At 32.0% G+C, this 26,966-nt stretch overlaps 1 protein-coding gene across 5 annotated transcripts in view; it reads right to left on the minus strand.

Moving 5' to 3' along the window:
- LOC143245162 (uncharacterized) overlaps window positions 1-26,966 on the minus strand; it is a 56,121-nt gene that overhangs the window by 6,503 nt on the left and 22,652 nt on the right. For 3 of the 5 annotated variants that reach the window (XM_076491179.1, XM_076491178.1, XM_076491181.1), the window contains 11 exons: window positions 25,105-25,220; window positions 23,014-23,153; window positions 20,863-21,073; window positions 19,691-19,772; window positions 11,018-12,983; window positions 10,167-10,259; window positions 6,374-6,493; window positions 4,556-4,707; window positions 2,267-2,540; window positions 1,507-1,613; window positions 918-965 (listed from right to left, as the gene is read on the minus strand). In XM_076491179.1, coding sequence (XP_076347294.1) covers window positions 918-965; window positions 1,507-1,613; window positions 2,267-2,540; window positions 4,556-4,707; window positions 6,374-6,493; window positions 10,167-10,259; window positions 11,018-12,983; window positions 19,691-19,772; window positions 20,863-21,073; window positions 23,014-23,153; window positions 25,105-25,220 — 3,309 coding nt within the window. Of the gene's footprint in view, window positions 1-913; window positions 966-1,506; window positions 1,614-2,266; window positions 2,541-4,555; window positions 4,708-6,373; window positions 6,494-10,166; window positions 10,260-11,017; window positions 12,984-19,690; window positions 19,773-20,862; window positions 21,074-23,013; window positions 23,154-25,104; window positions 25,221-26,966 lie in introns of those variants that run through there. The other 2 variants (XR_013025487.1, XM_076491180.1) reach the window with 2 other exon arrangements.

The raw sequence follows: 26,966 nt of genomic DNA on the forward strand, positions 1-26,966 counted from the left end.
GGAGAAAATGGCATTCAAGGGCACTAACACTATTCTTCCTATAATGGATGTAGCATGTATGTAACCAAAACTCCTGCAACATCTATTGAATGGTATCACAAACAAAAACCCATAAAAAAATTCTCACTTTGATTACTCAGGGTTCTCATAATTTTAAATATAACTGTTGTATGTGCAACAATAATTTCTTTACAGTAAAACAGAATTTTAAAACTTTCATTACAACTGTATTTGAAGGTCTGATTATATATCTTTATTGATGTAATTTTTAAATGTAATACTGAGAAACTGGAGTTCTTAAAAAACTATTATTTTTTCAATAAATGTTATCACTTTTAACATATAAAAACATTATATTAGTAAAATTTATAAAAATTTTGAGCTCTGTACACTGAACTATTATGATGCAATGAATTACACATGACATATGACTAAAGAGAACAATCCAAACATCTTTCACCTGCACATTTCACAGAAAATATTTTTTTTGGATAGCTATTATTAAATATTTTGCAAACTTATAAGAAAACATATTTTTAATTTTCTTCACTGTCAGAATATTTCTAGTATATGCTCTACTGAATTGTTTACAAAACACCTAAGACGTGTGTAATACATCTAGGATGTAACATATTTATTCACAGTATAATACACTGAGAATAATTTCTATGATAACATGACATAATTTTAATTTAAAATTTCTGTCTAAATAACTGATTGTTTAACACAGACATACATGATCACCCAATAAATATTTGTGATCATGCACATTTCCTAACATTTCTAGGCATCTGGGATAACTTTAGGTAATTCAGCATTCAGCATGCTTGATTTAATTTTCATTAAATCTCAAAATAACCTGCTTTGGCTTGTTCTGTTGATTTGTAATGATATAAAACAGATGGTTATTTACCTACCAGGGAGGCTTAGTGGTTGCCATTTCTATGACAGTACAGCCAATACTCCTGTTAAAAAGAAAACATGGAAACAATCCTTACATTTCATAAGAACCTTAAAACTATAAAATGTGTCATTTTTATATAGCAAACACATATATATATATTTACACACTCACATATATATGTATTTTTTACACACACACCTGTACAAACAAATGGTTGCTTCTTTATTCCCCACTTGCATGGATAGTATAAATTACATATAATGAACTTGTGTATATAACTCCTTCCTTATAAGCATTTTCAAACAAACTGACAAATATTTAAACTATTGATACTAACAGCTATAAAGCAGTTCAATAATTACACTTTATGCCACTACTATCTGAAATACATTTTTTATTTACTTCAGAAAAACGACTAACAGATGAATAATTAGACGTACATTATGAATAATTTTTTTAGCTGACAACTAGAAGAAGATTTTTATTCCCAAACCCATAATTTAATCTTACTTATTCCAGTTGTATCATTGGTACAGAGATTCTTAGCTGCCTACTACCTGTAACCATGCACATATTTTCAAAGTCTATTTAACCCTTCTTACCAAATGTCTGATTTATTAGAACACTCTTTTTCCTGCAAAATTTCAGGTGCCATCCAATAAGGTGTTCCTTTTACTGAACGAATCTGTCTGTCATCTGCCCCAAAACCCTGAAAAGTGATAGAAGTAACGCAATGTGGGTGTAAGATACTTTAAGTAACTTACAATATATAATTGACAGTCATTAAAAAACATATCTGTCATAATTGAAATACATGTTACATTAACATTAAAGAAGCAATTAAGTATTCACAAGTATTGGGAAAATAGGAATATGGCCATTTCCTCACCTACAAATAACACGACTGCAGAATACTGGAAAATAAAATATGGCAAATCTTGAATAATATTACCACAAAAACCTTAATGAATACCAAACAAAATAATCATTTACATTAGATTCGTATTTTCCCTTTCAGTTAGTTATCCTGACATTAAAACAAAAAGATTGCATCAAAAACTACAGAAGTTTTAAAAGTCAAAATTTAAGAATATGAATGGTACAAGTAATACTGGTCTACAATTTTGACATCAAATATTATTAATACACTTAAAAACTAAAAAAATAAGTTCAAAAAATAAACTATGAAATATATCCTACTATTATCAGCTTATATCCTTGGTTCATTTACATGCAACTATTTGATATTACAATATTGAAATGAGTGTTCTTTATGATCAAACTTCACAACAATTCTTTATAAGACATAAAATCACATGATTTATGGTCTAACAGACATTCAAAATATATCACATTAGTTACCATGCAGATATTCTTGGCACATCCAAAGTCAATAAGTTTAATTAATCCACAAGGGTCATTAGGCATCACCATAATGTTGGCACCCTTTATGTCTCGATGTACTACACCATTACCATGAAGGTATGCAACAGCTTCAAGTGTTTGACTCGTATAATGTCTTATTACAGATTCGGAGAATGCTCCAAACTGAGCAAGATTGCTGGCTATTGAGCCTCCAGGAACATACTGCATAAAGATATTAATGGTGTCACCATCCAAACAAGTTCCAAGGTAACTGTCATTTAAACAAAAATGATAATTAAAATGGAATTGTTTTTGAATAAAAGTTTTTTTAAAAACATATATTTTGGAAAAAAAATCAATATTACATCATTTCTCTTTTATTTCATTAGTTTTAATTACAGTTTTATTGAAGAGGTGATGATACAGAACTAAACAGTTTTAGTTAAACTGTGAAATTAAGAAATAAACTACATTGTAAGCTATGTACAAAAAACAACAACACTTATAATACAAATAAATAACATTAGTTTTATTCAACAGGTCAATACACTGTCTTCTAATAATAAAAATAAATAACATTAGTTTTATTCAACACGTCATTACACTGTCTTCAGAAACAGTTTCATTTGACTTAATTTTATAAGCTGTTACACTCACCTTTTATTAATGAAATTAAAAACCCAAATATGAAATAAATATTTGAAGCTCATTTTGTTTTGAAACACCAATTGTATGTTTTGACTAACCCTCACACATATGCAAAAGTAATTTATCTATTTATATTTTTGGAGATATAGTTTGAAAATATATTTAAAATCTAAAGCAAGGTGGAGAACAAAGTATCAAATGAGCTGTTTCAATTAATAATTACAAGTACAGGTTGGATCACAATAGCCTACAGTCTACAGAAAACAGCATTATAAACATAATTACAAGTACAGGTTGGATCACGTTAGCCTAGAGTCTACAGAAAGCAGAATTACAAGTACTGGTTGGATCACGTTAGCCTAGAGTCTACAGAAAACAGCATTACAAGTACTGGTTGGATCACGTTAGCCTAGAGTCTACAGAAAACAGCATTACAAATAGAATTACAAGTACTGGTTGGATCAGAATAGCCTACAGTCTAAAGAAAACAGCATTACATGTACTGGTTGGATCACGTTAGCCTACAGTCTAAAGAAAACAGCATTACAAATAGAATTACAAGTATTGGTTGGATCACAATAGCCTACAGTCTAGAGAAAACAGCATTACAAGTACTGGTTGGATCACAACAGCCTACAGTCTACAGAAAAGAGCATTATAAACATAATTACAAGTACTGGTTGGATCACAATAGCCTACAGTTTACAGTAAACAGCATTATAAACAGAATTACAAGTATTGGTTGGATCACAATACCCTACAGTCTAGAGAAAACAGCATTACAAGTACTGGTTGGATCACAATAGCCTACAGTCTAGAGAAAACAGCATTACAAGTACTGGTTGGATCACAATAGCCTACAGTCTAGAGAAAACAGCATTACAAGTACTGGTTGGATCCCAATAGCCTACAGTCTAGAGAATACAGCATTATAAACATAGTTACAAGTACTAGCTATAGTAGTCTATAGTCTTATAATGCTATAGGAAACATAGAACTTCACATTATTTAGGAGGTATATAATGTATTTAGATGGTTTGACATTTCCAGTTAGAGTTCATTTGAAAACCTCCCAAAACTAAGGAGCATTACCATAACCAGCACAAACAGCTGCCCTATGTTGAACAGTTTTTTAAAAAAGTAATAAAATTTAAAATTGTACTTTTAGTCATATACTACTGACTTCACACAGAGCCCAAACTTTTCATAAATTTTACTGCCATAAACTATAATGTTTTTACATGTTAAAAGTGATACAATTTATTGAAAAAATAAGTGTCTTAAGAACTCCAGTTTCCCAGAACTGCATTTAAAAATTACATCAAACTCTCATGTACAGGTCCAGTGAAAGTTGTGTTGTTATAATGAGAGTACGTTTTATTTAAAATTGTGTTCTGTTATAAAGAAATGACCATTGCACATACTACAGTTACTCTTCAAATTGTTTGAATCTTTAATAACCCAAAGTCTGAATTTTTTATTTATCTGTTTGCGATATGATTCAACAGAGGGCACAGGAGTTTGGGTTGCATATATAGATACTGACATACACCTTATAACCATTATAGTAAGATGGAAACTGTCCATTTGATATTTCATATTAGTCTATGTGTGGTCATATTGACTACCCATGCTTACCTAACAATATTTTTATGCTGTAAAGTCCTTAGTAATTCCACCTCTTGTTGTATGGCTTGATATTCTGCTGCTGCCAGCTGTTGGTCAGTCTGTTCTAATTTGACCTGCTTAACAGCTATAAGGTCACCAGTATCAGTAAGACCACACCAGACCTTTAATGTTTAAAAGAAGAAACAAAAAATATTTTCTTTCTGCAGCACAATACAAACATAGCAGATACTATCTGTAGTGAAAAGTAGTTTAACTGTAGGATCAATGTGTATAGATCCTATGTAATATTAACTCATAAATGAGATAAGACTGAATTTCAACTGATAACATAATTACTAGTTTTGGTATTCAAAATATATGTATGCAAGTTTTTTCGACAATGCACAGTGTTAGGTGACACTGGGAATTATGCCATTCAATCAGGGAAATAACTGAACACATGTCATCGATTTGGTTGACTTATGAGACCTGAATTACATCCCTAAGAAATAATGAAACATTTAATAGTATATTAATACAGCTGATATGCACCTCAAACCTCATATCCAGTTAGAACAAAAAGAACTAGAACATCTTTATTGTAAAGGAATAATTACACTATTCCAACAAGTACAGCACTTACAAATGAGAATGTGATAACATTCTTCACGAGAAGTTTATACAGTGTTTAAAGAGCCAATCTAGGAGATGCTTTACGGACTAGTTAATTACACAAACTGGCCAATGTTTATGAAATTCTATTCCTTCAAGATGTTTACAAATTTAGTTATGAAAAAAAAAAAACAAGAAATGTAACCCTCTTTTAAAATAGACTAATTTATGCTTAATTCGTGTTAAGCAAAGCTGTTTATATGAGCAGTAACAGAGTATTTCATCCTGTTTGTAGCTCTCACAGGACGTCAGAAACGTTATTATAGTTTTGGGACATTCTATTCTATTGATTGATTTATAGTTTGGGCTCTAAAGTGCTTATTTGAAATGTAAATTAAATTTCTGTCAATAAATTTTGAGAAAAAATAATGAGGGTTAATAGATCTATGCAGAATTATATAGTTCACATACAAAAGCACGTGTAGTGCAAAAGACACTGCTAGTGTGATCCCCACTGTGAGTTATTGCTTTTCACAGATGGATAAACTGTTTTTATGGTAAAATCTAGATGATAAACTTATAAAATCAAAAGAAAACAGATGTGAAAAGGTTAACATTTGAAATGTTAAGATAATTAACTTGAAAATTTTGAATTAATTATGCAAGAAGAAAAAATAGGCACTTCATTTGATTTCATGAATTTTCAACTTTTAATTTCACTGCATACTGATGATTCTACTATAATTTATGTTTCGGGAGAGAAAATCAGACAAAAGGAAAGAAATGTATAAAAAAATTATATTCATTTACGAAAGTCTAGAGGTTAGGCTAATGAAATATGAAAATTGTAAGGTGAAAATATATGAAAAAATATATATTTTTCTTAAATGAAAATCATCTTTCATGTAAATTAAACTCACTACAGGCTTATTAAAATATCTGATCTATAGTGTACAACAGACTTGTAAAGTTTACTAAACAGCTGCAAAATTTCATGAAGATACACAAGAATATTCATAGTTATAGTTCATACAGTTTCATTATTACAAATCAGTTACAAGATTGGTCAAATTGACCACTTTCATACTTTGAAAATGGCAGTGCACAAATAAAAGAACCGGGAATTTATTTTTGAAGCAGATTGGTTGAAACACACTGAAGAAAACTATCTAAACTTGTGACACTCACATAAACACTCAACTTTTTAAACACAAAAACTGGATAAATGTAACTCACTGTTCCAAAAGCTCCCTTTCCCAAAAGTTTTCCTTTTGTCCAACAAATATTGGCTCCAGTAGGTGATTGAGAGAGGAATGGTTGAAATACAGCTCTACAGGTAGTGGGTGAAGTTTCCTTCTATTAAATTAAATGATGAAACAAACACATCACACCATCACTAGCAGCTGTCTCTATCAGTCATCACTAGCAGCTGTCTCTATCAGTCATTAATATACTGAGGTTGGAAAACAAACACATCACACCATCACTAGCAGCTGTCTCTATCAGTCGTTAATATACTGAGGTTGGAAAACAAACACATCACACCATCACTAGCAGCTGTCTCTATCAGTCATTAATATACTGAGGTTGGAAAACAAACACATCACACCATCACTAGCAGCTGTCTCTATCAGTCATCACTAGCAGCTGTCTCTATCAGTCGTTAATATACTGAGGTTGGAAAACAAACACATCACACCATCACTAGCAGCTGTCTCTATCAGTCATCACTAGCAGCTGTCTCTATCAGTCGTTAATATACTGAGGTTGGAAAACAAACACATCACACCATCACTAGCAGCTGTCTCTATCAGTCGTTAATATACTGAGGTTGGAAAACAAACACATCACACCATCACTAGCAGCTGTCTCTATCAGTCGTTAATATACTGAGGTTGGAAAACAAACACATCACACCATCACTAGCAGCTGTCTCTATCAGTCGTTAATATACTGAGGTTGGAAAACAAACACATCACACCATCACTAGCAGCTGTCTCTATCAGTCGTTAATATACTGAGGTTGGAAAACAAACACATCACACCATCACTAGCAGCTGTCTCTATCAGTCGTTAATATACTGAGGTTGGAAAACAAACACATCACACCATCACTAGCAGCTGTCTCTATCAGTCGTTAATATACTGAGGTTGGAAAACAAACACATCACACCATCACTAGCAGCTGTCTCTATCAGTCGTTAATATACTGAGGTTGGAAAACAAACACATCACACCATCACTAGCAGCTGTCTCTATCAGTCATCACTAGCAGCTGTCTCTATCAGTCGTTAATATACTGAGGTTGGAAAACAAACACATCATACCATCACTAGCAGCTGTCTCTATCAGTCGTTAATATACTGAGGTTGGGTTTTTATCTCCACAACAAATGTATTAATTATTTAATGAAAATAAAGCCTTTGCCATTTTAATTTCCAAACAAAACAAAATTAAAGCTGCTTACCTATTATTACATAAGTTTCAAGCTGGCAGTGCATTATAACCATGAAATTAAGAGCAAATTAGACTTGAAAAAAAAAATATTATTAAGTACTTGTGGTTGAGTGCAACAGACTTACATGATATCAAACTTTTACAGCTAAAACCAACAAATCCTACCCAAAGCAGTGTGAGAGTTCCCTGGTAATGCGAAAAATATATATGTATGCATATAAAATTATGAACATGTATGTTTCCCATTTTGACCAACTATACAGAAGATTGTTGATGTGTAGATTAATTTTCCAGTTATTTCTCAGGCTTGACAACATCTTATCAGACTGCTTAAGGTTGCACATTTGAAAGGAAGAATTTGATTTATAGTTATACAATTATCAACATATTTGCTGTGAATTACCTATTTTAGGCCTGCTAAGCCAAACATGAAATTTAAAAAACAAATATCTTTCAATTTAAAGAAGGTGGAATCTTGAACAGACATAGCTATAATTATATCTCAAATCAATCAAGTGAAGGAGCTATGAAATAAAAGATTGTAACTGGAAAAACAACTCAGAACTATTCTATGAGTCACTATGCCATTGCTAAAAATAAAAAAAATAAATCTAATAATCCACAATTTCGTTTTTTTATTACTCGTACACTTGACATCCAACAAAACTGAAAGTCCTTACAGAAAACTGGATTCTCATTCACTGTGTGTTGCCTTCTATTAAAAAGGCACATCATGCTTTTTGAACTTGAAATTAACATTTACTTCAGTACCTGAGCCAACCACAGTCAACGACTGGTATGCAAAATCATTTTACTTGGTACACGCAGGAAAAAGTAAAAATGTGTGTGAAACCTTTTCAAAAGTACTTAGCAAGGAATTGAGGATATTTTCAGAATAGTTTCACACAAGTTGACACAAGATCAAATTTAATTTAAAGATGTTTATTTGACCTTATACTAAACACATGTATTGATAAACTGGAAGTGGTTTTAAGACAGTTCTGTATATGTAACAAAATTTATAGATTTAAATACCCAACCAGAAAATACTGAGAACCAAAGGAAACAATTAATTTGGTACTGATGAACATTGACAACCTATCAAGAATAAACTATATCAAGTCAGAAGTAAAAAACTGACAAAAGAGATGAGTGCAACACATGTGGTACTTACTCTAAAGTAATTAACTGTGTGTCGAAAATTACAAAACTTGTATAAAAAATCCAGCAACAAAAGTCCAAGTACTAGAGAACAGTTCCCACAGAACTCGCATGCAATTTAAGTTTTTTTTATATATATCTTTTATTTGTGGTATACATAAAAAGTTCATCACCTCTCCTCTGGACTTTCCTACCTAGCTATTAATAGTTTTATATAGCAAGTTCTTTATATTCAACTATGTAGTTTCAAGGTAACCAGCAAAGAGGATTAGCACAGACAGTGACATCTATAGAAATAATTTATTAGTCAAATAACAATGCTTAAACAAATACCTAAAGTGGAATACTTACTTAATATCAAGACATAAATATAACTTAGCAATATTTACTGTTGCTACAAATATGTTATATTTTCTATAATAAACATAATATACATAAGAGATGGCTCATGAAGAAGGTAGTTCATTTACAGTTAGAAATAAGAATATTTTTAAAAGAATTTTACCTATAGTTCAGTTACATGGTGATTTAAAATTTAGTTTGCATAGAAACTCATTATTTTGTAATTATTAAGTTCTAGATTTAAGACTCCCAGTCACGAAAAACCAACCCTCCATAGGTGTTATGCTAAATTTTGAAATTTTATGACCTAGAAGGTGCTAATAAACTGCTTCACTACATTGAAATGTTTTTACATATTTGAAATTTATGAAGCATGAAAACACGATGTAGCTGTCTATAGCAGTAACAGTTTTAGATGCTTCAGTGTTTCTATCTTCTCCAGAATCAATATTATACATCTTTGTTTCTTCTAATCCAATTTGATATTTGACCTCTTAGGTCAATTGTCCTTCCCATTACTCTTCTTCCTCCACTTTCTACATCATTTCTTCACTTCTGATTAATACAATTTATTTTATTCAAGCATGAATCTAAAGGTAAGTAGCATCTAGAAATGCCACAGGTCAAGTAGTCTCCTTTCTTTCCATGTTTATGTTCCTGGCAAGGTATTTTAGAGATTTCAGTTATGTTTTCAATCAGAAGGAGCTTTTTTTGTTGGATTTCATTATTGGATCACAGTTACGTAGGCTGGTTCCTCAGATGTTTTCTGGCTCTGATGTATTTTTCCTATATTTAGGTTGGTTTTTCACAACCTGGGGTCGTAAATATTAACAAGTCCTACGCCAACAGACTGTCTCACACATCAGGGAAGAAATTAACCTATTATCATTCAGTAGTCCATATATATCTATGTAAATACACACACTTTTCACTATAGTACTTCCATTATCACACAGACAAATTAATAAGTATAACTTTAATTTTCCAACCAAAGAAACATTACTATATAAATTATTCCAAATTGCTTCTTTCATATTCCTATTACATGGAAATTATTGTAGTGTCTTACCAAACTCAAACATCCACTTTCACTTGATGAAGCCATCTCATCTGACCACTCTAAGGTCATTTCACTCTCTGTTCTTAGGCTTGGTGATGTGTCCTAATACAAATTTTCAGTATATAATTAATTCTCAGTATATTTGTATGAAACATTCACATTTCCTGCACTTTTCTCAAACATAAGTTTAATTTTGACACACACAATAATTTCCAGTTTTAATGACATCTCAGAATATATTGCCTAAAACTGATGAAATTCTAACACTAAAAGAAAAAAAAAAATTTCTTGTAATATGGATCAAAGTTTTCTTTATCCTTTTTAGTTCACGTGGGGAATGAATTTCTACTTATGCACCTGTATCAAGGCAACATATAAATGTGTGCTACCAGTTTTATATAAGGGTAGATGGATGGTATTTTTAGACCATCAACCCTACTAAACCATTAGGCCATTTTTCAATGCTACCAGTTGATTATGACTGCCAGTCATTAAGACCATCAACATGTTAAGACTCCTCACCATTACTGAGGATGTGCACAACTAATAATGAAGTGTGTGGCACTTGATTGGCTTTTGTGAGGTCATGCAACTCATAGAGAATACTAATATGGACCTCTCTTTCAAAATTATCATAGGCATTTCCTGCCCTAACTTTACTTTGAAATAAAATACCATTTTTTTTTCATTCCTAAGCTTAATATTTCTGAGAAAATGGTTCTAAAATAATAGATGGATCTTGAAATATACAAATGTAATGAAAGCATTTTACTTAAGCACAATAGCAATCTTTTAAATCTATCTGAAAACTTTACCAATGTTGAAGCATTATTAATAATGAAAAGTATAAAAACACATACCAATCTTTCCCCTTCCAGTCCAGAGCTCTTGTCAGAATAGTCCAGAAAGTCAAGCTCTGAACCACATTGTTCATCTGATACTCCAGAGTTTCCTGTTGACGAAGTTTGTTCAAGTCTAGTGTGTTCAGGCTTTTTTTGTTCTAAATTATCACAGTATTCTGAGATATTCTCATTTGAGCATCCTTGGTCCATGTTTTCTTGATATACAATGGAAATGTTGGTTGTTTTATCACAAAACATACCTTTTTGTTTTGAAACTGGCTGACCTTTTGTATTACTGTTAAACTCGTCAACAGTAAAAGGCACTTGATTTAAATCGCCTTGAGATTGTTCACTAGAATGTTGCTGCTCTCCCTTAGAGTGATGTGGATTCTGTGTTTCAAAGAAGACCCATGATGAAGTCATTTCTGATGCACTGTCTCTGTCTTCATCATTATCATTAGTTTTCTTCTTTGCAAATTTGGAAGTAGAAAAGAATGTAGAATAATTAGTACTTGCTATTATTTTAGTGGTGACAATTGGATTTTGCTCATCACTATTTGTCTTTTGTGATTCTAAAAGTGATAATGAGTCTCTTTGTTTTTTAATGCATTGATTCTGAGCATTTAAAACTTTATTTGTGCTAGTTCTTGGTTCTTTCTTGGAAATTTTGTTCATTAAGGCTCTGTTTGAGAAATGTGGTATATTGCTTTTTAATACATTAGGCTGTTTATGTATTTTTTTAATCACACATGGAATGAGAGAAAGTGAATGACCCCTTAGTAATGTTAGTACGTTATTTTGTCTCTCGTTTGTACATTTTGCCGATCTGGATTTTCTTTCTTGTTTTACAAGTTTTACACTAACTGAATAGGGAGAGGCTGTTTTTGCTTTTCTAATTTCTTGTTTTTTGTTGGACTTGCATTTAGTAGTACCTGGACCTTTGCTACTTCCCTGAGACACCACAGATATTCTATTGTTAATGTCATGAGAATTGTCCTGTAAACCATCTACATTTTCACCATAAACAATTAATGATTCATTGAATTCATACTGTGAAGTAATATTACAAGACATAAAGGATGAACCTTCCTTTTGCACTGAAACTTGAAATTTTGTATTCTTTTCTTCCTTGTTACAGAAAGGCATATTTTTTGAGACACAGTTAAATATTTTTTCTTTTTGCATCTTCCCATTTTTATATTTTTTCTGACATAAATGCTGATGCTTCAAAGATGATGATGATGACAACAAACTAGATTCTACTATGTTGGAACTGAAATTCTGTTCTGGTTCTTCTTCAGTTGTGATGATAATGGGTTCTTCTGTAGTTAAAACTTCATGACTGCTAAGGAGGCCTAATTTTTCTCTCTTCTCTTCTAATGGCTCTAACCAATCATATATTAGGTTATCCTTAACTTTGATATCACTTTTGATTTTTTTATTACTTTCTCTCATCTTAGTTAACACATCAGCTGCACTGAATCTCCTTGATTCTCTCCTGGGGACTGGCCTGATATCTTGAACAGGATTTACTGGATCAAGAATCAACGAGTTTGAGTCCCAACTTTGACTTCTATTTCTACCGATTACATTTTTCTCAGCATTATCAGCCACTTTAGGATAGTTTTCCTTAGTTCTTGAAATCAGTCCACCTACTGACTTTATCTGTCGTGGTGTGGAAGAATTAGGAGGTATCACAGAAGGTAGGGGGCATTTAGAAGAACTTTTAATACCAGGTAGCACCTCGACAGGGTTGGGTTGTTTCAGAGTTGAAGCTTCTTGAAGAACTTGGGCTTTTTTTAAGCCACCTTCATCATAACTTTTTTTAGGGGCTGAATAATAAGAGATACATCTTTTTCCTGATATCTGTAGATTGATAATTCTTTCACAGAGTGTGTTCCCATTCTGTTGACTACTTTGATGAAGATGGATACCTTTTACAGCTCTTGTCGGTGAGCCAGGGTTAGACTTGGAATGAATCTCTCTGAAAAATCCACAATTACAAAAAAGAATAAGCTGTGTGAAACTCTAGAAAATTAAACTTAAAATAAAAATTCTTTCCATCCCAGGTACATTAACTTGTTATAGCTACACAAAAATTGCAGGAAAGTTTTCATAAAATGATTAAATATTTAAAAATAAAGAAGAAAAATATTACTCAAAATATGAAAATAAAAACCAAAGAAAAGGATTACACAGATACTTATGATAGAATTTTTTCATACACACACACATATTATATTACATTGTACTGCCATTTGCAATTTCCAGAAATTATAAACTATTTCTGCAAATCAATATATCTGAGAAACTTCTTTATTGTGAAACATCTCAACTGAAAGATGCTTTTATCAAAAATAACACCACATGTGATCATTAAGTGTTAATCTGTAAAGCCTAATCTATTAAATTAATAATCTGCAAAATTACATAGATTACAGCCTAAAGGAGAATGGTGTAACAGTATCCTTGTCACATAACAATTTTACACTGTAAGAAAATTTGTCTTGGATACTTGAACAAAGCTGTGTCAGGGTTATTTGCAATAACTGTCCCTGATATTGAGACAGAAAGAAGTAGGTAATCAACACCACCCACCGCCAACTCTTGGAGTAGTCTAATAACCATTCTAATATTGTACCCACAATTATAAAGTGCAGTGTGTGTACTTTCGAGGCAATGGGATACAAATTTGCTGGGAATACAAATTCCTCTCCTTTCATTAGGCCTAACAAGAAAGAGAAAAAAAAAAGTTTACGCTTCACTCACCAACAGGGTGTTGTTCCTTTAGTGACGAGGTTTTTAGGAAAGAATATTTTTGGTAACAATATCCTTGTTCAAAATTAATTTATATATAACAAATATACTTTATTTTTAATAACTTATAAGTTCTTTTCTTTATGTGCCTTGCTCAAATATGATAACTTAAAACTTAATAATAATATTCAATACATAATAATTTGAATTACCAGATATTTTACAATCACTCTATAAATGTAATAAAGCTGTCCTGATAGAAGAAAATTTCCATAGTTTTAAAACAAATATATTTTAACACACACACAAGAAAGAGACTGTCTGAAAAAACACCCAAAGGTTCTCAGATGTGTGGCTTGTTTCAGAATGTTATAAACTTCTCATTACATTCTATTGTTCGACTTTGTATGAGTTAGATCTTGTCAATTTCTCACAAATGTTAATATTTTACTACACTAAAAATATATTTCCAATAGGTACCTACTTTCCAGGCATATAATAGATTCTCTTGTTTGGTGCTGCCATCTATATGCACAAAAGTTTTCACTTGCCACTAGCTTTGAAACTCTCACCTACCCCATGTTTAATATGGTTCTACTGTGATTTTGCATGTAAATAATCATGCGACATCCTTCCATCAAAAAAGTGCAACACACTCTCCTAATGAAATTACTTTCTCTATATGATTACGTCTAATCTTCACTTCAAGATTAGGCACCAGAAGTGAGGAGGAAGGATGGGAAGTGATAGGTAAGTACCTATTGAAAATATATTTACAGTCATGTTCAGTGTAGGAAAATATTAAGTTGTGATACAGTGTCTTTCTTCACATTATAACTACACACTGAAATGGGGAAGGGACCAGTGCAAAAGACATCTTAAGAAGAATTCTTTGGAAAGAATCTGAAAAAACATCCATGTAGCATGACTACTCTTTTGAGAGAAACACAGCTGTGGGATACAGCACCACTTCTGTAACATTGTGGTAATAAGTGTTGCATAATTAGGTAAAACTTAGTTACAGCTCTTCCAATAATGTATACATGATGGTTGGTCCAACTAAACAAATAACACAAATCCCTGAGAATCAACATTCAGGAGATGGTAGGATGGAAGTTCCCAACCAATTATAGTAATGGTTAGGAAAATTAATGGATTTGCTCCCTGGTGTACATTGGCTAGAGTGTATCAGACCATACACAGTAGGTCAACTACAGTCCAAAACCAGGCAGCATCAGGTAGTTCTCATTCAGCTCATTGTAGGAAAGAGGCCCCTATCACCTTCACCTCAAGTCTATGAGATGAAAGGAAAGGTGTTCTGTTCCATCTGACTGGACAAGACACATGTGCACAAATCCTCAACCAATATCAACCACTCAAGAAGTGGACATCTGAATGATGGTGGAAAGGTAAGTGTCTGTGTGGTGGTTCATTCAAATCCAAAACCAACCAGATTATTGGTTCCAGGTCGAGCTCCATGCATTATCAGTACTTATTAGTCACAACCTGCAAGTAGTATGCCATGGATACCTCAGCCAACCAGAGTACATGTTAGTCAGTTTAGCCCCTTGCAATACTGAACTCTAGCTAAAAGCACCCCAACCAACTAGAATATCCTGTCCACAATAGGACAAGGGCTCCTAACCAACATACATGTGTGGAATTTATGTTGGCTGATCCAAACCCTATCATCCAGGAACTGAAATCCAGGCAACGATAGGGTGATGATCCCCAACCAGAGGGGTGAACTGCAGAATACCACCATTTTACTCTCTACTGAATAGGACTGATTACATGCAAAAAGAAGCCTCCATGGTCCACCACCCCAGCATCTTGGAACTGGTAAGTGTTAAAAGCTGCCGTACTCCACTTGAAGGAGGAGGAATACACTGGGGAGTCTAGAGGAATGCTTACACTGCAGACTGTCCAATGACTGACAACAGTAGCCCTGAGATTGACTTAAACAGTTGTCAAAAAAGTATTTCCATATAGACAAGATATTGAGAAGTTAAAAAGGAGAACATCTCTATCCTGAAGACCTAATCTACCTATGCTGCTTCTCCTAGAAGTAACTGTTTGTGTACTAAAAGTACAGATGTAGTCAGTTGCCCATATAATAAAGAAAATATAACCCTAGGTATAGATTACTCAAGAAAAGGCCCTGACCACTTGATAAAACACACAAGGTGCCATGGTCAGTCCAAATGGCAACATGCAAAAAAAGGCAAACTCAGTATCTGTATACGAATCAAAGAAACCCTCCAGAAAGTAGACCAACAGAGGTGTGGAGGTATGCATTTTAGGTGTCTGCCTTGGTCATCAACAATCCTGAAGTGAAACCTATTGTAGAGGAAGAAAATGTTCCAGAGTGAAACAGGGAAGGCCTATGAAACAGTTGAGGAGAAACAAGTCTACCAATGGACACCTGTCACCAGTCTTGATGGGAACTACAAACAGCCTGTATTAAAACCCTGTAGAAGACTGACATACTGGTTTGATAGTGTCCTTGAGAAGGAGAGTCTAGGCTGCTTCAGAAAGATGCTAGCAAGTCATGGGATTCTGTGGGGGAACACAATAAATGGAGGAATGTTGTCTCACAAACTCTACTCATGACTCCAGGGACATATCTGAAAACAGATCTGCATAAGAATGGTGTCCTTCTGAGAGCATGCAGATAGGTTGGGATAAAAGTGCATCCCTATTCAGGAGATTCCAGAAGCAAAGAAGCCATGTTTTGAGGGAGAAAGCTGAGGATAAATGTGCCAATGTGAAATATAAGGTTATGATGCTCCTCCTAAAACTATGCAGAAGATTGGTGGATAACTTCACCTAGGAGGTACATAATAGACAAGTATCTGAGGAGAAAGATTAGGGTCAGCCAGAATATAAAAATATTTGCTTGGGAGAACCTAACTGGAGAATCAAGACTTGCTTCCCACACTTGCATCAAAAACGTCCAGGTGCTGTGCTTGGTGATAAGCTAGGGGGAAATGGCATGCTAGATCCTGCAGTTGTTGTGCCTAGAACTGGCCAGCATTGACCCTGACACCCAGAGAGGTTGGGAAAAATAAGGTATTCTCATGAAGAAGCCATCTTTGAAAGGGAAGAAGCTGTGTCTTACAAGATGGGGGACAAAGACAAAAAGGTAACATTCCTGTGCAGTTATGTCTAAAAAGGCTGAGAGAGGCTTGACAGCTTTCAAAAGATGACATACAAGTATGCACAGTGTAGAATAGAGGGAGAAAAAAGGCTCTCCAAATCTTCATTGTCAAAACCAGACTCCTCAAGAAATAAAGATCTTGTCAAGACTTGGGAGAAGCTAGCTGTATCATGTAGTGTTCAAGCTCCTCTTGAACTAAGGCTGAGACCTCCTCAGCTGAAAATGTAGAACATGAAGCCTCAGAAATGACAGATGAAGTAGCAGCAGTTATGACTGGCATCAGTGACACAAAATTCAGAATTCATGATTTAACTATGGTAATTTCACAAAACATGATGAATAAAAGTTTACTTTACTTTCACTTAAAACTATGAGAAAAATACTTAATGACTTTCAAAACAGATTACCACTTTGAGAAACAAAGAAAAAAGAAGAAAAAAAGTGTGAAGTTAAAAACAAGCAAAATTGTGTGGCATCGAGACATAAAAGTGGAGGTTACGCAAAATCACATATAAAAAGTAACCTGTGTCAGGAGAGTGTACTGTTCACCTAATGGTGGAGAGTTGTCGCATAATTATTTACCTTTGAATATGCAGTGAGTTTTAATGCTAGTGGTACACAAATAATTTGTGCATGTAACATAACATAATGTTTAGGGGCAACAAGAGACCTGTTGGTCCATCTTGGCTGTCCCATACTCTAAGTCATACCAACACTGTTAAATAAATAAATTAAAAAACAAAATGTTAAAACCAGTCCTTATCATTCATACACGTATCCCATTCCACAGACCAACCATCCTACATGAAAAATAAAATTACCTTAGGTTAAGATGGCTTCTACTTTGCCTAAATGTATATTTGTGTCCTCTAATTCTATAATTCTCACTGTTAAGTATGAAAAATGTTGATCAATCAATATCATGAATTCCTTTCACACTCTTAAACACTTTAATCAGATCTCCTCTGACACTTCATTTTCAGGAGAAAACAACTTTAAGGGTCTTAACCTCTCCATCTCACTGAACAAAAGGCGTTATATGAGAGAAGGTAAGATACAGTATTGCAACTAAAATAACTTCACCATATAAATTCACTCTGCATTGCATTAACGATTTATAATCTTCTTTAACCTATGGCATTCAAATTTTGTTTGTAGAAATTTAGGTTCATTCAGTGCTACATTATTTGTTAATGAAATCACACATTGTGAGGCTATTAAAAGGAGTAAATGACAGGCCATCCTCATAAAATCAGAAACAGGGAAGGAAAATTCTTTGACAAACAATACTTTGAGAACACAGTTATCAAGAGATATCCATTTCTTAATATGTACAAACCTATAATATGGGGGATGAAAAATTCTAAAAAGAATTGATAAGTGTTGTTTAAAGTGAGTCTCCTTTGAGTAGTGCAGAAATGGAAGTTTGAATGTTTTAAAATTTTTCTTTGAAAATTACAATACCAAATGTCACTAAATTACAAACTATCAAATTTAAAATATTTTTGGATACAGTAAAATGAGTACTTCCACATAAATTATGAACCTTAATTCATAGGTTTGCATTTGTTTCTTGAAAGGTGCCAAGCAGTTGAGAGAGAGTTTATTTGTTTCAGCCATTAAAATGTATCATAGAATGTAGTATCTTGATTGTGAACTTTAACCAGCAGTGATTCATCTTTCCGAGTTACTTTCTGATTTTGTAATTAGCTTAACCTTAGTTTCACTTCTACCATTTCTTTACCTTGTGGTATCCTTTTAATATCTTCACATGTTAGGTAAGTTCTGTCTAATTATTTGTGATTTGTTTTCAAACATCTTGCTTATAATTTGTGAAGCAGAATAGCTTTTGCTCAAGCATTCATCTTGCAATAAAATTGTGTCTTTGATATTATGAAATGAAACACTTTATGAAAGCCTCACAATACCATTAATAGCTTAATATGTTTTCTATATCCACACTACAATTACAATTTAAAAAAATAATTTTTTACTAACATTACACATATTTTATTTAGTTTTCTTTATTTATGCTTGTACCTTTTTCTGTTCTTATATCTTCTATTCATATAATATTTTTCAGACAGCTATAACACTTTTAGTTACACAGAACCTTTTCCACATAATTAATTTATTGTCATTACCTTTCTCAGTTATTAAACATTCAGAAGCTTAAGAAATGTTCAAGGAAAATAAACTACTAAACATTACACTATGTAACAAAATTTTTACTCTTGTTCCTGGACAGAAAGTTTTATTTCCAAATTGCTTATGCCTAAAGTAAATAGAAAAGATCCATTTTTCTCTTTATATTTTGCTTTTATGACCTGGAAGCATATAACGAAAACATAATGGGAGACTATATTTAGGGGTTGATATGTGAAAGTGATTTACATTACAGTTACAAATCTCAAAAAACTACTCACTTCTAAACATTTTTGTTCCTTTTAGTATAACTTTAGTATAAATACATGTAAACCTTGATTCATATGTTGTTTTATTCACACCTTAAGTAAATGAAAATGTACTAATTTGCCTGTTTTTACATACAAAATATGTTAATTTCTAAATTTTATTATCCAGGTCACAAAAGCAAAGTTTGAAGGAAATAATGACCATTTTCTGTACTTTTACAACATAAGAAATTAAGAAATAACACATACTATCCAGAAACAACATTTTGTTACATAGTGTAATTCTGAAATTGTTAAATCACAATTTTATCACATTATTTGTAACTGAAAACACAATTTTTCAAAACCACAAAATCTCACCTTTTGCTTTTAATCTCTTTAAAGGATGAAGACAATCTATTTCCAAGTTTATTAGTATGAGGCTCAGAGCAACTGTATTTCATTCCTACAATGAGTTACAAAAACTATGTTAAACTTTCAGTATATCAATAAAGATAATTTATGTGCTTATAACAGAAAGTTGTGCAGTATTAAAACTGTGCTCTGTCATGGCTTTGTAAATATATCGATAAAACTGTACAACAGTTTTTAAAGTAAAAACATTAATTTCTAGAAGCTTGACTTCATTAGCAGATGTAAGAGAGAACATGAGATTTAACAATAAACTGTGGGATATTTTCAAAAATATCAACAAGTAATAGTGTTACAATCAAACCTGCATTTAAGTTTATAAAACTCTAATTACACTAGAGGAATAAAATATTAGATAAAATTGCCTGTTATTCAGATTTCAACATCTATGTGATATTACAATGATATATGTCAAATCAAATAGTGCAATTATCACTATTAATCAGTGACATCTAGATAAGGAATGTTTTTGTTTCTTTTCAGAACTCCATATTTTCATCATTACAAACTTCAAGAGATTCCATCACCCCTTCCCCACAGTCATTCTTTACTGTATCTCACATTTCTGCTATTTTCCTTGAAGTTATAGTAATTAGACCATTGAAACAAATTTTTTATTACCTGAAAACTGAAAAAATGTGTTCATTCAATTCAGACACCCAACCTTAGGACACCCCTCATTACTGTGGTATTTGAAAACCTTTTCATCCTCAAATTTAGGGTTGTGATTCCAACAAAATCTTGGAACTTGGCATTCCAAATTTACCAGAATAAGACTATAGAAACTATGTTCTGTACTCTACTATGTCTTCAGAGATATCAGTATCTCTTTATTTCTATGTATTTCAGATTATAAACAAACCAGAATCTGATTTGAAAAAAAAAAAATTATGTAATGTAAGTTATCAAAAAATGGGATGCCAGACAGCAGCTCTGCAACCCCACACATTGTGTAATGAACTATTCCTACCCTGGAGGAGTATTTTTTATTTAAATAAACAATATAATGTGCAAGTTGTAATTCGGCACTGAGATAAAACTATTTTTCCTACATGTTGTATGCATAATACACAAGAAAAAAAATTTGTTTCTCAAAGCAAAACTATCCAAAAGATTTCACTTTCCAGTCTGACAACTTAATCCTTGTAGGGGGATTAGCCGCATCTTTTCTGCCTTTTCTATCATTACTGATTCAAGAGCTTCTTTGAGCAATTCGAACACTTGATTGTTTGCAGCACAGTGAAGTGGAGATTTTCCCTCATTTGTTATAGCTGTAATATCAGCTCCTTCACTTAGCAGCATTGATATGCAGGTGATATTTCCAGAGCTTGCCTGAGTTATGAGAGAAAAAAAAAATACAAGTCTTAATAAAGAATTCAGTGTAAACTTTAGATACCAAATTTGTTTTAACAAGGGTGAGCTTTAAGTTAACAAAAGTATTACTTGAAAAAACATTACATTTATTTTTATCCTAGCAGGAAAGGTATTACAACATATGGGATGATCATATACTGATTCATGGAAAGGTATTACAACACATGGGATGATCATATACTGATTCACGGAAAGGTATTACAACACATGGGATGATCATATACTGATTCACGATCCAATAAATATACAGCTTAATTTTTCTTCAAAATCCAGATAAAGATATTAAACAAATAAAGTGTACATGCCACAATAAACAGTAACCTTCAGTCAGACAATACTAGAAACAACATAATAAATATATTTCTAAAACAGTTTCATGTAAGCTTACATTTAAATAAAAATATAGGAATGGTAGGATATTATGGAACACAATGATTTTAAGGTCAGACATCTTCTGGCTTCTAAAGACTTTTCAAAATCAAGCCTGCTGTTTTCTGATTATCTACAGTGATATTTTAATCTATTACGAAGAAGCCGCACATAATGATTTGTACAAGTTTTACTTCTTGTAAGAATCTTTCTGAACAATAAGTTAAGAACGATGCTTTTGTTTTTAATTGATCCACGGCTAAATAAACTATTGCCAATGCAGAACATTATTATACATCCACATAATCAGGGCATGTAGACTCCACAGTTACATGTTCACTTCAAGTGAAAATATTAAAAAGTTGTAATGCTACACAAAATGGATGTGATTATTTATAAATTGCAAGCTTGTTTAACCCAGTGAATAAAATAACAGTTAAATTAATTACTTCAAAATCAGGTCAACATCTAGCTCAATTTATTCATTCTGGATGTTCATAATATCAGATTATTTTTGCTTAAAATTTAATAAAATAGTGTGGAACAAATTTACACCTAGTACCTTACCTTTTCAAAAGAAACAATCACTTAATTATCTGCTTTAAAACCACCATATGGTATATAAAATATGGAAAAAAAATAACTGATATTTTATTTTTTGAGTAAATTATATTTTGGACAAAAGCCATTTTTCTGGTGAACAGAAATAAGCAATTGATGGAACATTTATATTTTTAATGATCTCTAATGAATTAAAAAGAAATATTAAATATAAATAACATGTAAATAGAGTAAATAAACATCAATAAAAAACATTGAGTTACATAAATAAAAGTTAGAAGGCATTAAAAAAATAGTCTTATATTTTACCTTATTATCTATCATTTTCATTAAAATCAACTCTTGTTAAAATCATTTCACGTTATATTTTCCTTTATTTACATCTACCGATACGAATATCAACATAATTTTCGTATTCTCCATCGTTTTTTTATGTATCTTTGTTGGGACACTTAGCCTGAAAAGAATGAGGTTCACCTAATGTTCATAAGTTTAATTCAAGAACTGTCTATGTAAAACAAGTGCTGAAACTGACAGAGCCTGGCTATCAGTAATAATAATAAAAACAGTCCCACCTTTGTCCCTCTGGTAGTTGTTTTATATCTCACTAATCAGATTGAGACTATTAAAAACTATATGCAGAAAATTAAGAAACAATACAGTGTTATAGTTAGTATAATTATAAAATAATTGTTTTACTACAATAGACCTCAACCTCTGTATAACTTACTTATCATTATATACATAGAACTTCAAAAGTGATATAAAAATCAAACTCTTACTGAAAGTGAACCAAGTGATTTCCTGAGAAGCTAAACCAGTTTCTAGTTTTTTACATCTTATGTCAATACTTCTTTTTGCTATCAAAAAATATTTTGCTAAGCAGTTTCAAAAACTTGTACATTTTATTAGATCATATAAAAACACATGACATTTATTGTATACCACAAAAAACACTTAAAACTCACAGCCAAGTGAAGTGGGATCTGATTGGCTAAACCTTTGGCATTTACACTTGCTCCAGCATTCAGCAGTTCCAGAAGAGCCTCTGCTGACCCACTTCTGGCAACAAAGTGAAGAGGGGTAAAACTCTGTTTATCAGCTATGTCTGTGTTTATAATAAAAGAAACAGATAATAAAATGATTGTAAATATACTACTTAAAGTTTATTACAAAGAAACATTTATAAAATTTTCTAAATCAATACTAATTTTTTTTATAACAAATGTTAATGATTATGAATCAAGAACAAATATATTACTTTACATGCTGTCACTCAAATTTATATATATAGGTAAAGTATCCTTCGTTTGCCTAGGTTAAGAACATAAAAAACAAAGTAAAATGTGAGGGGTGGGGGGGGTGGATGCTATGATGAATAACACAAAAATTCTAACTTTCATACAACGTATTTATAACATAACATAATACATTATCACTGTATTCATTAAATGTTTTGTATAAGCTTTAATAATTCACTATGCATATACTTAAAACATGATATGCATTGTGTGATGGTTAAGGTGACTTTCTAGGAAGAGGTAATGGCCAAATTAGTGCTGGTGGGTGTGCTTTCTGTTACCCACTTTCAACACCCAGTTTTTAATTTCATCCACAGTGTTTCATGTGATTAATTAATTTATGGTTATCAGCTCCAGAAGTGCCTTATGGACCAAAGTTGAAAGGTCACGGGATAAAGTAGGAAGTAAAACTCAATAAACAGCTCTTTGTATCAGTGTTATTAGTGGCTGTTGTCATATCAACTTCAGCTGAGTTTATATATTAATAGCAATGATGGTGGTCACTTTTTCATTGCATTCTTCTATAGAGAGTACTGGTGCACTCTCTGAAATATATAAAACTTTAGGAACTTTCTTCTTACTATCTGGTTATAATTTTCCCACACTGAACATGCATTTCCAACAGGTACTTACTTCCTCTCACATAAATAGTTATTCTCATTAAGTACTACTTTCTATATACAAACATGTTCTTTTTTACATGCCACAATCCTTAAAGTTCCCACCCATCTTTAAATCGATTGGTTCAAATGTGTCTCATGTGACAACCCTCCACATAAGAGTACAGCATACTCTTTTGATGCATGTGATTTTCTCTATTCAATTCCACTAAATTATCACTTCTTGTTTTGACAGAAAATGGAAGCACCATTTTTCAGTAAGGCACATAAAACTTATCATGAAAATAAAAATAATGATTTTTGAATTAAGTTATTTTCTGTCACATCACCAATGTTGTCAATAAAATACAAACCTCTTTAAACAATAGACTCTGTATTAAGAAATCAACAAATATTTTTTTCCAGTTTTGTTGTCTATACACTTCATTTTATACTTTCAGTACACAGACTAACAACAATTTTAGGTTATACTTCTATCGCTATGCAACTTGAGATAAAAGCCATTGTTGGAATGTAGTAATAACCTAATTTATATACATTACAAGAAAGCAATTACTTTTACTGTGAAAACAAAAACTTAAATATTAATTAATAATAAAATCATATATATAAAAATTGTTAAATTTATTTTAGCTTAAAATTTAGTATTTTTTCACATAACAAATATCAGATAAACTGATTGCAAAAGATGTAAAGTTTTTAACAGATTTTTATTGCAGTGAATATTATTTTAAGGAAATTTTGAAAGATAAAAAATTGTCATTACAGTTTTGAGTTTCAGAGAAAAAAGTGCATAGTGATACTTTATATTTTGAAGCACAAACTTAATACTAGGACCATATAAAAAAAATTCAACATAAATTTTTCAGAGTGTTAAAACTGTTACTTGTTAAAAGGACAGCAAGAAACTGCTAAATGTTTTCAGATGAGAGTTAAATTTAGTACCTGCATCACACACTGAGCTAATAAATTCAAAATAGATCTTAACATTTATAAAACAAGGCTTCAATTTTCCAATTCTGATGAACATCTTAGGGTGTGTTCAACTAAATGAACTTGTTGCAAGTAAACACAACAGTGTAGAGACTATACTATTTGGCTAATAAAGGAACAATGCACCTTAGTGCCAAAAACAAACCTGGGTTAGCATGTTGTTGGATAAGAATTTTTATTAATTCTGTAGCTGTGGATGAGGACTGCATAGCACAATAATGAAGTGCTGTCCTGCCTTGCTTATCCTGGTAGTTTACATCCCTATTGTGTAAAGAAACAAAGTTACTAAAAAGTCACAATAATGAAGTGCTGTCCTGCCTTGCTTATCCTGGTGGTTTACATCCCTATTGTGTAAAGAAACAAAGTTACTAAAAAGTCTAGGTTTCTACAATAAACTGAAAAATTGCAAAAAAAATTCAAATACGTTCCTTTGAACTTTTCAAATCATAAAAATAATAGCTAGAAAAATATTCAGTAGGTGGATAGTATGAACATGCTACATCTTCTTGCAGAAATTATACAGACAAGGCAAAAAACAAAACAAAATTAAAAACTTACTTGTTATATACTGCTTTTCTTTTAGACATGTATGGTAAATATTTGATTAATGAAAATTATCTTTCCTTTATTAACCATAATGGTCACTATAATTTGTTTGTTACATTACAAAAATGTAATTAAAATCTTTAAATACCAATAACTTGTGTGTATAATTACAAAATGTAAATTAAAAAGTACATTACAGGAATAAACTGAACTTCCATATTTATTATTTCCAAATTATTCAAGAAACACACAACAGTATCGAAATATTTTAGTGGTTAACTTGTACTCTTAAAGCAAGTAAGTCATGAAAAAAATAACAAAATAATAGTTTTAAAATGCTTGGATGCATCACATCAGAATGGTTCTCACTTTTTGGTCTTACACAGAGCTGTTGGTTCAGTGGTTGTACTGTTAAGCCTAAATGATTTAGATTTTTGAACAACAATGAAAGAGGTGAAAACATCACTATATGAATCATTGTTACTACACAGAGAGACATAGCTGCCAAAATTGAAATAATACTCTGATAAAATGCATATGCAGTTTCAATGATACAGTTTACTCTGGTGGCCCACAAGTGGTACAGAAAAAGTACCTTACAGTAAATCACCCAAAATAGCTATCAGCATGCTGTCTTTGGTGTCCTACAAGCTGTGGTCTAATTATAAGTTTATATAAACTATTACAACATACCACTAATACTTGACTGTATTTGTAATATACTCAGTATCATCATATGCCAATGACAACAACGCACACAAGCATTGTAACCACTAAGACATAATAATTCTACAAGGTGTTCGGAAAGTCACTCTGAAGTTTTGAAAGCAGCGATAACAGCATTCGTTCAGTCTATTTCAAGCCAGCAACTGATAGTGGTGTTTAGAAACAAAATAAGAAGAATCCAAGCCTGTATTGATGCCAATGGGGGTCACTTTCAACATTGTTTATAACTGTCATTCATATTTACCTCCTGTATTCTATATTGAAACATGTCTGTTAATAACTATATAAGTGCACAGTGACTTTCCAAACACCCCGTAGAAAGTACTTGGTTTAAGTGTCCATGTCAAAATGTATTATCATAAGTTGAACATTCAATATAGGGTATACACTGGTTAAATATAGCCTTACTTTATAAAACACATTTTACCTTATTGTAACTCATTACTTTTAAAGGATGCACTAAATCTCCAAGAGCAGGATGTTAAACAAAATGCTACCTTTCTTTAGGGAAATAGATAAATACAGGATAAATCACATACCATACTTATCTATCTTGTGTACTACCTGAAGCATTACTTACAGGAAGAGTCAAGTATCAACCAACCTTATGCACAAACCAGTTTATTAAACAGCCATCCATTTCACAAGAAGAAAACTATTGGACTTCTTGTTACAACTATAGATGGTTGAGTATGTTACATAAAAAATATTTTGAATACGCAAATCAAATCAAGT

This window comes from Tachypleus tridentatus, chromosome 2, assembly GCF_004210375.1.
Source record: "Tachypleus tridentatus isolate NWPU-2018 chromosome 2, ASM421037v1, whole genome shotgun sequence".
Lineage (NCBI taxonomy): Eukaryota > Metazoa > Arthropoda > Merostomata > Xiphosura > Limulidae > Tachypleus > Tachypleus tridentatus.